Genomic DNA, 13381 nt, shown 5'->3' on the forward strand with positions numbered 1-13381 from the left:
GGGACAGTAGTCCCTGACCAGTAGGAACATTTGAATTCATATTCTATTCTCTTAAACATGCAGACCAATTCTAAAGCAGTAGTTTTTTTTTCCGGGGGGGGGGGGGTGGAGTGATTGAAAAAACATATTGGGGAATAGGGAAATGGCAATCCTTTTCTATTTCTAAAATGAGACAACTTCTTTTCTACAAGAAAGATAACTCATTGCCTACTGAACTGAGTGACCCCTGTACAAATTCTAAGGGATTCACAAAATTCAGTCGTCAATGTGTTAAGGGACTTGGAAATCTTGGGCACTGTTTAGAATTCTATAGGACTGACAATACTAGTACATAGAACATTAGAACCAATATACGGTGTACTGTATGTATTGCTAGGGTGTGGATATTTAGACAGACATATCAAAATCAACTACAGCTAAAAGTACTTTCTATAGAAGGCAACTTTTTTGGAGAATAAAAACCAAAGAACCTGACAGCCCCTGTTGCTTGTATGATACATGTTTAATGCTCATACAATATCATATACATCAAACCATTATATAATATTATTATGGCTAGCAACTGGCATATTATGGTGCCCAATCAAAGGTAAAACCCAAAATACCGATACTGGAATGTATATCACAACAATACCTTTTTTTACATGTTTTGCGAAGAAATGAAACATAAGTATCATAAAAATGGATATAGGAATAAGAAGGATAGATAGCCCTTTTATTCCAAGAAATAAACTACACACTTTCTGGCATTACATTCCAAACATTAACTTCTTAACTTAACTTACCTGTGCGCTGAAGGTCTGAACATGCGTAATCATAAATGAAATACGGAATATGAATTTGAATACGGTGGGGTGAAAATCTCCAAATATGTATACTTTCTTAACATAAGAAACAGGAATAATGATCATATTCTCATTTAGACCATGGGTAATTTGCATACTGTGTCAGTCATCAAAATAAAGATACAGGTAGGCCAATTTTTAAGAAAAAATGAGAAAACAAAATTCAACCAAGTATCTAAAAATATGCAAAATAAAGAACAGAAGAGAAAACTTCAGAAAAGTCACATACTACCCATCTGAGAATATGAAATTTTGTATGACAGATCTGTTCAATTATAATGTTTATTCTTCAATAACTCATGTCAAGTGTGATCCATTTGTATAAAGTCAACACATTCAATGTATGGTTTCTGCCTTTCAAAGTTTCAATGATTGATGTCATAAAGTTAATGTAAATATGAATATCATTGAAAGGCTAATTTTCTAATAATTTAGAACACATTCAAGAAATAATTATTTGTTTTAATCATGTAAGAATTTAAAAAAAAACATGGAATTTTAACACAAATTCATGACCTCTACGCTCTTCTCAAGTCAAAATTATACTACAGGTGTATGTACATTGTTATTATTTTTCCCAGTATTTGAATTATCTTAAATGTATATCTAAAATGGGCAATATCAAGGAGACTCTGCTTCAGTCTAGTCCTTAACCATTATTTATTTGTATTCACTTTGCATTTTATATTGGTGAAATAAAATGAACATGAACTTGCGACTGAACTCGACCACAAACAGTAAAAAGGTTTCAAGGCAAAGACTAGTAAGTCAACCAATGCAGAGTAGATTTCATCATCTTTCCAAACTTGGCAATGTACCAAGCGACACCAACCATGCATGTGCTTGCATCAGCCAGGACGCTCGCTGGCTGAAACCCAGACAAAGTCAAGGAGCCGAGACCGAGTTCATACACAGATGTGCAAGTATGAAAAAGGTCACAGGCAAATTTATTAATAGCATCCTGTGTTTACAAACATTTGAATCAATTTTTAATGTACAACTTGAATATTAATATCAAACCCCCCATATGGAAAGCTGTATAAAGTAAACAGATACAACGTAAAATTGTTCATTAGAGGCCGTAAATGTACATGTAGGAAGACAAGGCTAGATTTTTCTTACAAAGGAGGATTACAACGGTGATTCTTAGGAGCTAAAAATAAAGGATTTTTGACAAATCTCTTTTACATTTATTGATAACATGTAGCAGTGTAAATTTGCTATGTTTCACTCTTTTTTAAACACTATTAATATGTTCTTTGTAAACTCATTTTTATGAAACCTTTCTATATATGCTACATGCTGTACAATAAATAATATTGCATTCATGCAAAGGAGGATGTTATACGAGAACTATCAAATTTGTATTTAAAAAAAATCATTATTATATACACCAGACAATATCATATGTAAGGAAGAAGATTAACACTTGCACACTACCACTGCTGAAAGGTACATGGTTGTGTTCACACAACACATTTTGCTCTCAAAGCACATTTTCCACAGAGGTTTAGATTTTTTTCCCCTTAATCCCATGAAACGCTGAAAAAAGGTGTGTTTTTAGTTTCAGAATTCAAAGGTGATTCTAGTTCTAAAGACATTTATAAAAATAGAGTCTAATGGATGCAACAGAGACCTCGATCACGATTCTACTACAGGACGATTCCATGCTAGAAAAATCAGCCATTTTCACAACACTTTTCAACCTGCTGTTCAAACAAACGAGAACTACAATTTGTTTTGTGGTAATATTAAAGTGCTAGTGGGTAGTCATGTTAAAAAAATGACATTTTCAAACAGAAATATATTTTCCATTGATGAATTAGGGGTGAAAATGTTGCATGTCACATGGGACATTTCTGAGTCCTGTACGCCACACAACATTTTCACCTTTAATTCCCCTGTACTCAAACATTTTTTGTTGGTTATCATTTTTGGTTTTTCACATCAATACCCGCATTAACTTTATCATTGACAAAAAAGAGAGATTTATTGCTCAAGCTTTCAGCTAAGAGACTAAAAATTGTCATTATCCCCTACGACACGTATGGAATCGCCTTAGTATGATTGAATGTTCTCCCGAAATAACCATGTATTGTTCTTGTGCAACAATCTTATATGTGATTTAGCCAAGGAATTTCATTGTACTTACCGTGTCTTATTGACAGACTATAAACAACCTAGCATTGTACAAATGGGTAGGCGTGTCGTCAATGGAACAAGTAAGCAGACATTGGTATTTCTAGATTCTTTTGTTGAAAATCACTGTACTTGATCGAAAAGCGAAACTATTCATTTCCCAAGCATTTGTTTTGAATGTTAAGAGCAACTGCTCTGTGGGCAGATACAGATGTGACCTTCAACCATAATAACACTATAATATCATATATATTTTCAATGAGGGTATCACAAAGATAACCTGTACATGACCTATCACACAAATACATACATATGCAGGTAGATTTTATAGGCCCTTTTAAATACAGTGATGTTCAACTGGAAATTTGGAATGACGAATCTAGGAATGCATTGCACCTTGTGTGAACACAAGTCTTTTCTTTTCATCTTATTCATTCCTTACCAGTATGTCAAGCTTCACTTACATGTATATCCTTTTCGGAAAACGAAAACGAGACTCAAGTGCACTCGTTAATTTCATGATAAGTCATGATTTGAAAAACATGCCTTACTGCGGTGGCTTCAAGCCAATTTCAGGGGACCATTTCATGAAAACAAATATTCAGCAATTTTCACTAACTATTGTCACAAGCTATTGCAAAAAGATCCATGCATCTGATTGGTAGAGAGTAAATTAGTTGATGATAATCACTGGCAAAATGTTTCAAGAATCAGACATTATTTGTCGTGTGTCACGTACAATTACTAGTCTACAGGAACAGACCATTGGTTATTGCATTGTGTTACATACTACACTGTCTGAAGTATTGAGACTAGATTCACTCATGCACTGTGGCTGATTTGAAATAGACAGAGGATGTTGAGTCTAGTCTCCACCCAAGACATGGTATTATTCATAAAAGTGTCAAAATTTGAGCCTGTGCTCGCAGACTATACAATTATTATTAGAGGAATAAAAAAGACTAATCTGCTATGAAATCCTTTTAACTATGTCAAAATTTGTAGTAGAAATCAAAATTTTATGTTCATTACGATTAATCTGAAATATTTTGGAATCAAATTCTGTTGTCTGAATGGACTGTTGGGGTTACTTCGGGTAAATTTACTTTTTGCAGGAAGTGATAATGTCTTTGGGGTTTACAATTTTCCTACTAGTACTGGGGGCGAAATGATCCCTTTGCCAAATGAGCAGAACAATAAAAGAAATGCAGAAAATGCGATTTTTGAATGCTGCATTACAGGAAGTTGGAAAGAGAGAAACTAAAATGGACAAAGAGAAACAAACATATTAAGAAGAGGAGTCAGAAAGGAAATGGGTCAATGGAGCCCTGCTGTTAAGGACTGTCTGACTGCATCGTCGAGCTCTGCCCTATAGCACGGTGGAACACTCCACACTTCCTAGCAATATCTCAGGTTGCAACCAAAGTACCACTACAATTCGTTAAGAGGCGAGACTTATAAAGCTAAACAGTACACCGAGATTGCTTGAAGGGATATTAATATAGGATGCTAATAATGGAATATGCAGATACTGTACATGTATGTGGAATAAAGTCATAGAAAAAAGTGTTATCATGCTAGATCAACAGGAAAAGGAAAAATGCCTTAATGAAATAGAAGTCGGACTGGTAGAGGCATAAATCCTACTGATATTGAAAGATAAATGTTCAGGTTGACTGATGAAGTAAATTTCTTTTTAATTTATGAAGATTTGACCTTGTCTTTTGTCAGACATTGATGTTCAACTATTATAATTATGTAACAGTAATAACCCATGTTTGAAATTCAAAAGTGAACATCAATATTAGTCAATTTTCATTCCAGCTGATAACATATTTGAATACATAATGTACCAAATCTCCCACTGCTGATCTTTCCACTTTAATAATGAAAAAAATGGCAAAACACAACTAAATTCAGACATTGTTAGATTAATAAATATCATTTATAAAATTGTCACTTTACATGTTATTTCACAATTATTCAAAGCAAAATACCATGTTCCTAATAGCATTATTACGGGATCCATTTTTAAACAATAAAATTGAAGGAAAAAAATGGCAAGCAAGGTCGACAGTGCATGTCATGTTTTGACAAAATAGTCAACGGTCACTAAAAAAGAAAACAGGGGGGCCTAGTCTTTTGGCACCATCTCCCCTTTTCCACAAACTTTCAGAAGTTTCCCTTTTTCAGAACAATTACATCAGCACTTTCAAATTCGTGCATCAATTTTGTTTCTGTGACATCTCATGATTTCTCATCCTCTTTGACACAGTTCATCTTTACATGTATGTTCACTCGGTCTACAATCAGTTGGCAGGCCTGCAAACATTTGATAATTTAAAAAAAGGGAGTCCTAAATGTGCAGTGCAAATTTTTCTGTTCAATGTCAGGTGAATCTCCCTCACTTCTTTTTTTAATTGAGACATGTTTAGCATTCTTATATTTGAAAAACTATAATTACTCATACACCCAGCCATACACACCCATACCCCACCACACAAATACATACATACATGTATATGGGCTAATTTATTTTTTATCTTAAATCAATGGAAAAACAGAATGCTTCTCTATTTGGTTAATAAAAAATCTTAAAAAGGGGTAACCCCCCCCCCCCCCCCCCCCAAAAAAAGAGTAGTTAGCAGGCCTAGCTTGTACCTCTTTCATAAACCCAATAAAACCTATCCTCCAATTAGCCGCCTAAGAGTAATGCGGATAATTCAATAAAAATTGCGTTCACAAACTCCGAAAATTATCCGCATTATTTTTACGAGCGCCCGTCCTGAAAAAGGCGGATAATCGTCATGACAACTGGACACGCCCCCTCTGATGCGGTTGTGTTGGAAAAGGGTGACCTTGTGACCGCACCATGGCAATTATCCGCATTATTTGGAAATACGTTCATAAACTCAAAATCTTGTCCCGATGCCGCTATTATGCGGATAATAGCAGCATCAGAATAATGCGGATAACTCTTGTCCTCCTCTGATTTTATGACCAAATTATGCTGCTATTAGCCGCATAATTGGGTTTTATTGGGTTTATGAAAGGGGTATTGGTCTAATTCTCAGATAGTCTATAAACCCCATTAGGTTTACTATCACTTTATTATTTGGTCTTGACTTACGGTAGTCTAATTCATTAAAGGAGAATGAAACCTTTGGAACAAGATAGCTTGTGTGAAAACAGAAAAATCAAAGAAACAGATCAACGAAACTTTGAGAAAAATCGGACAAATAATGAGTAAGTTATGAGCATTTGAATATTACGATCACTAATGCTATGGAGATCCTCAAATTGGCAATGCGACAAAGATGTGTGATGTCACTTGTGAACAACTCTCCCCATTACTTGGATATATATTTCACTTAAATTGCCTCTTTTATCACATCTATCAGTAGATAATGTGTTCTTTCTATAAGAGGGAATGTAATGCAGATTTTTAAAGAATACATCATCAGATCATGGATAAAGAGTTTGTATCACCATAAGAAAAATAGACATTTTGAGGGTATTTTATAGTCCATCAAAGGGAAAGTTGTTCACATGTGACATCACACATCCTTTTGCATTGCCAATATGAGGATCTCCATAGCATTAGTGATTGCAATATTCAAATGCTCATAACTTTCTCATTATTTGTCCGATTTTCGTCAAACTTTCTTTGTTCTTATTCTTTGATTTTTCTGTTTCGATACAAGCCTTCTTGTTCCAAAGGTTTCATTCCCCTTTAATAGTCTAATGCTCAGTTGGCTATAATTTCCACTTTGTCTGCTTTATATAGTTTTGCTTTGTCAAATGAATATTTGGTTCACAAACAGTTCATTTAACCATACAGAAGTGTTGCACCAATAGATATTACATGAAATGGATAAAAGCTTTCTGGATATTAGGCAATAAAGTAAATGGGCAAAATATTAATTAGACCAAATGGTTTGTAGTAGATGCAAATAGGATTAGTCGATGTGGGTTCAGACCAACTGGAAAGTAGCTGAAACCGGTATACACCCATTCCTACAGCACTACTTTGGCGTTCACCTTGAAAAACCCTTCTATTTGTATTCTGCTTGTAATCTATCTGATTGACCCGCATCCATATTTTCATTGCTGCAATATATTGATCACCTACGTCACAATAGTGTTTGGACTTCCTCTATAAACAGTGGAATTGTAAAGTAAACAAAGATGGCAGCGGTGTTTCGGAACTCCTATTCCACTAGAGCTTTATAAATTAGATTACGATCCCACCCCTAGACAATCAATGAACACACATCTACACCCAACAAGATCTTGTATTAATAAGATCAATGCCACATAATTGAATTAATGCACCTTTAAATAATGAAGCATCAATTAAACTATATGGTTTATTGTTTACACAATGATTAACATATTTCCTGAGACAAGCATTTCCGCTATCTGTTTATCAGTTTATATTTATTCTTACAATGTGGCCAATTTATACAAGCAGTTGTGCTTTCTTTGACCCCTCCATATGTAATATATCTCTTAATGTCAATGATTTGTATATACCTATATTTTTAACTGTGGAAATGAAATTTGAATTGAATTTGAATTGAATCATTTCAATTGAATGTCAATGTATAATTTCACATGAGGTATATCTTTTTTATGAAGTTGGGAGTCTTTTAGCAGAAATAAAATTCCTTGATTAATTTTAGTGATTAAAGAGAAATTCCAGTAGTTGCAGTAAACACTGATTTCATGAGAAAGTCTGTAAAACCAGGCTTAATTGTCAGTATATCATAGAGGATCTAGATCTGGTACAGTTACATAAACTGAACTTTGTGAAATCTTGAAATCTACGCTGAAAAATGTTCAGACTGAACTTCCCCAACACAAAAAAGCGCACGTGGGACTGTGTATAATTATTGCTTTGAGCGTCGGGCCCGACGCTCTACCCGAATCCTGTGCTTATTTGCTGATTTCTCAGCAATTACACAATTTCTTCCAGAATCCTTTGGCACATGCGTTTTATTTATACAAACAGACACTTTGGTGGTCATTTCATTGGATTTTGTACGAACTCATTTTGATATCGTTACCAAAACTAGCATTTACCTTTAATATATTTTTTAAAATGTTGTAGTTATCATACTGAACATATATGTAATAAAATCTTTGAATTAATCAAAATTGAACTTAATTCAAATATATTGATTAAATAGATCATCACAAATATTCATTTCATTATGAGAAAACTAAATGATAATTAGTGGGATTATCAGTTAAACAAGAATGCATTCACCTATCTGTATCAGTGTCATTCTTGTCTTTCAATAACCTAAAGTTTAGGACGTGTCTCCCTTCGCACCTGTTCATTATGACGTTGTCTATAAATAACATCTGCTTAAAACAATATTACACGCTCTACAGCATCAATTTTGCAAGTGCCCTTTACCCGGGATTGACAGATGCCACACAACGCTGGCCACAGAATTAAATTTTTTGACATAACAAGTTTATGCTGAAATTGCATCTCAATTACAGGATATGAACTAATATTATGGAACATATTTTGTAACAGTATACATAACAATAGTAAATCTAGCATTAAGGATATGGATATGACACTATTAAAGCACTCAACTGATTGAAATAACTCCGGTCATCAGATTCAACCAGTCACAACCAAACACATTTTCCACTCACTGGGGATTACGGTATTCTAGCCAATTGCTGTATACTTTGCATTCAAAAAAACTTTTTTTTCTGCAAAAAATTCCACAAGTGTGTTATTAATATGTAATACTAGAATAAATCTATAATATTTGCCAAAAATTGTGTATAAATGTTCTGCTTTTCAAGAAATATGACACTTTAATACAAATAAATCCCATTATAAAAAGGAAGACAATTCTTTGTTGTTTTCAATAAGAGTGATCAATAACAAATTGTCAAATCTGAAGATATGCAAAAAATTAACGTTCCTTCAGCTTTGTTTCCATAATGCATATCAAAGTGGAAAAAATACAACACATGCATTTTTTTTTTTTTTTTTTTTGGGGGGGTCCCTAAATATGACTTACCTTGGAAAAGTCTGACAAAACCAATGATGACAATGATGACCAGTGCAATTAACTTTGCAGCCGTGAAAATAACTTGGACGGCATTGGCCCACTTGACACTGTAGCAGTTTATAAAGCATATAAGACCTGGAATAGGGATCATGTAAAACAAAAATTGCATTGTAATATAACAAAGTAAAATTATATTTATAAAATCTATAAAATATGAAGATCTTTGGTGGAGTTTACTTTTCCTTCCATTTATGTGCTTTCTTTATTTCGTCTGCTTTGATAAAAATCAGAATGAACTTCCTTAAAGTACCCTATGATTTAGGAGATCTGTAACATATATATGGAAGCTTTAATGTGTCATAGACTAGTTGAGATAGTGACATGACTTATGTCACTAAAAAAAAGTCAACATAATAACACTATAACATAATTGTCAACATAACATTATTATGCCAACATGGCCAGATACATTATCTCGCCAAGTCTACTTATTCAAAGTTTCATGTCGGCATGGTTGTGTGTCAACCTGGTCTCACCAAGTTATTATGTCGACTTGGCAAAATAATCATCTCGCCACCTCGACCACTCAATGGTACTTTAAAGCTTCCGTAGTTAGCCAGGGCTCGACACTAGCACCGGTCCGACAGTCCAGACTGGTAAAAATCGCTGTCGGGGCAGTAGATTTTCAGAAATAGCAATATTTACAGACCAGTAGAAAAAAGGGTTAGTGTGGCGTCCTGAGTTAGCAATATTCAATGTTCGTGAACTTTTTAACGTTTTTGACTCAAGCACTCTCTCCCTAGATATCACTATAAAATCAAATTTTAAAAGTGGGCATGAGAAAAAGGAAAATAATGATACTGAATGTCCCGTAAAAACATTTTTCAGGATAATATAACATCTACCCAGATTCAAAGACCTAGAAAACATGGTAGGTGGGAAAAAAAAAATTTAATGTAATATATAAATAATCATATTTAGCTCCGGCAAAGGAAAATAAATTATTTTTAATGTTAAAAAATTCCCTATTTTCAATTAAAGTATTATTGGTAGTTGATTCTGAAACATAATACTTGGCTAAAAAATTCCATTGCAATAGTATGGTAGGTGTGGAAAAGTATATTTTTAAAGATATTATCCTTTTTTTTAGATTGGAATAAAACTGTTTGCAATGTCTGAGTAATAATATTCAATGTCTACAATAGATACTTTCTATGAAAATATACATTATGATAAAAGATAAAGTGCAAGGCAAGGAAGTAATGGAATTAATTAACTGCAGTATTTTATCTACTATCTACTGGGATACTATTCAGATGAGATCTAAGAAAAAGTGTGAGAAAGGGAATTTAGAAAATGAATTGAAAACATAATTAAAATATGTATTATTTATATCTGAATTAAATTTTTTTAATGAGATTTTACAATAAATGTTTTGGGGGTTCATGTTTATATCTAATTATCTATACTGATTATGTTTTTAAGAGTGGGATCATATCAATTGCCAATTTGAGGATTAAATATGATTAAATTAGACTTCCCTAAATCTCTGTGCCACTTTGAGTTAACCGTTTTAATGATATGCATCTCACCTATTGACAGTGCAGCAAATAGCTTCATCAGGAAGACTTGTTCATTCCCGTCACAGGTGGTCATGACCGACTCGACGACGTACGTTCCCGTGATGAGGGATACGATGGAGATGATAGATGGCTTGATGACTATGGTGTACGTCCAAGCAAAGATAAACGCTGGCATGGGACCCCAAATATCATTCAGGTAGGCATGCTCTGCTCCCGACTTGTGAATCAGGGTTCCAAGCTCAGCATATGATAGAGCACCTGGTAGGGAAGAGTGGTGTTTCACGATTAAAGTTACAAGCGACTTGTTATAAAATATGGCTGGCAAACGGGTCTTTGGCTAAATGAGGAACCTCCATAAAGTGAGAGTAACTTTTTCAAACTGTTTTTTTTTCATATCACAAACGTTACATTCAGATGCTTGTTGATACTAAACAAAAATAATCTACATAGATTGAATTTATTATTCATATAATAACTTGTACGATTTTGATGTGTACCATTTACATTACAAGGAGCATTGTTTTTGCTTTCTTTTAACAGGAGTCTCTCACTCTCTCTTGACAAGCATGTTAGCTTTTAGTGACCCCCCCCCCTTAGTTTAATATTGATTGTTATAACATGTATTATAATTTGCTTTTTTACGTGGAAATGAAGAAATAAATAAAGAAATTAATTAAATAACAAACAGACAAAATAAATAAATAAATAAATAAATTTCAAATTTAAGTTTAGCTGATCTGCCTTAAATCATTGCTACCCAAGAGGTAGTTTGCGATGCACACATCCATCACTGAAGTTAAGTGGTCTGAATAAGCAGTCTAAGGACACTACCTGGCTGCCAATGTCTTGGGACAGCAAGTTTTATTTTGTGCTTGTCTTGTATGAAGACCCACTTTTTGATAAAAATTTCAATCAGGGTCTGAGCCTCCAGACTACTGAAGCAGGTCACCAGTGACATTCAAATATACATGTGATGTACATGCAGCATACCTACCAATCCAGACAGCCAAGAAATGAATAGGAAGAAATTAGACAGAAATTTCCAGAAAACAGGATGAAACAGCAATTTTCTTTTCCCCAAACAGGAATATTCATGCCTGTCTGATTTAAACTTTTTATCTTGTCCTTGTCATCTATGACCCTGAAAATGGGCATGTACAAACAATAACGCACCTGTCATAGCAAGCACAGCACAGAGGAGCCATATGATCATACTCATTCCAACGCTCTGTGTTTCACGAAGGATGCCTTTGGGTGATACAAAGATTCCTGAGCCAATCATAGAACCAACGATCAGTGCTATACCACTCAACAAACCGACCTGTAATATAAAAAAAATAATTTTGTAACAAATTCATAAATTCATTCATTTACTTATTTATTCATTCATTTATTTATTTATTAATAAATCTTTATCAGAGAGAAAGGCTCCATCAGTAACTGGTATATGTTGTAATTGGCCCATATTCTGAAGTCAGGATTAACTGCGAACATGGTCTAACTCTGAGCTAAAATTATGGGAAGCCCAAAATTTCAACATTTTCCTTGCATTGTATATTTCTTATGATTACTGTGCTCTTTCCTAACTCATGAATTGTGAAGAAAGCTATATTATTTATCCTTCCGAAACAGTTAAAAATGATTTAAGAGAAAAATGAGCTGATACACAGAAATTATACTGTTAGAGATTTATGCCACTATTGGCTATCCTTAGTTAAACCACAACTTTAAATCAGAGTTTAAATTAAACCCGACTTCAGAATATGGGCCATTGGCTCTACAACATGAATACAATTACAAACATAAATATACAATTTGAAGTTAAGACAAACAATTTCAAAGAAGATATTAAGAAGAAAACACGCAACAACAAAAAGTGTCAGCTCATTGATTAAGGCTACATTGTATGCCAAAAATATTATGATATATAGGCCTACAAAAAAAAATCATTCCATATAGGAAAACCATTCCAATTTCCATCCACATAAATGAAAGAGTGGTTTAAACAATAATCTGATGAATTTGAATTGAATAAAAAATAGAAAAGAGTGTCCTTGAGTCAGCAGATCCACCAATATTCTAAATACTGTACATCAAACTATAATAGCGAGATATTTTGAAAATTCAATGAAACCTTAATACTGATCAGATCATTACAATGAATAATTTATTTTTCATACTCACCACTTACAAATGGAATATTACAATCCCTTTGGATCATGAGCTCTACATCTACATAAATGATCAAAATGCAATTATTAAAAGGATCGTGTAACTATACCTCTTGCTTGAGTCCAACTTTCTCATTGCTGACGGCATCGTCAGCAGTTTTCTCGGGATCTCCGTTTAGTTCTTTCTTCTCTTTCATCTCCATGGTAATGAGATATATGTAGAACGTTGATTGAAAAGTAATCTGGAATATTCCTGTTGTTTGCTTTCAGATACTAACAGCTCAACTGCACTCTACCTAAAATTGAAAAAAAAAATGAAAAGAAAGATTTTTATTCATCTGTACATACATGTATGTAGAATATGGATATTTGAATACAATATCTTTGTTTTAAAAATTTTATCTCTTATCTAATGCCTGATCATTAAGATCGGCAGAAATACCGGTAAATAAATTAATCAATATCGATATTTAATATTCAATTATTCGAAAACTAATTGATATTAATTCATTCATGTTTGTATATATGTAATTCATTTAACTAAGTAATTCCTATTGTTTGTAATATTTAACAGTTTGTTCATGCAAACATTTGCAGCT

General features: G+C 33.5%; 1 protein-coding gene across 1 annotated transcript in view; it reads right to left on the minus strand.

Annotated features, from left to right (window-relative positions):
- The window catches only part of LOC129255101 (b(0,+)-type amino acid transporter 1-like), a 28018-nt gene extending 14943 nt beyond the window's left edge, over positions 1 to 13075 (minus strand). The window contains exons 1-5 of the mRNA XM_064095512.1: positions 12893 to 13075; positions 11785 to 11932; positions 10621 to 10869; positions 9038 to 9163; positions 786 to 800 (exon numbers count right to left, since the gene is read on the minus strand). Coding sequence (XP_063951582.1) covers positions 786 to 800; positions 9038 to 9163; positions 10621 to 10869; positions 11785 to 11932; positions 12893 to 12985 — 631 coding nt within the window. The 5' untranslated portion in view covers positions 12986 to 13075. The remainder of the gene's footprint in view (positions 1 to 785; positions 801 to 9037; positions 9164 to 10620; positions 10870 to 11784; positions 11933 to 12892) is intronic.
- Positions 13076 to 13381: the final 306 nt, after the last annotated feature.

Source organism: Lytechinus pictus, chromosome 2 (genome assembly GCF_037042905.1).
Source record: "Lytechinus pictus isolate F3 Inbred chromosome 2, Lp3.0, whole genome shotgun sequence".
Taxonomy (NCBI): Eukaryota; Metazoa; Echinodermata; class Echinoidea; order Temnopleuroida; family Toxopneustidae; genus Lytechinus; species Lytechinus pictus.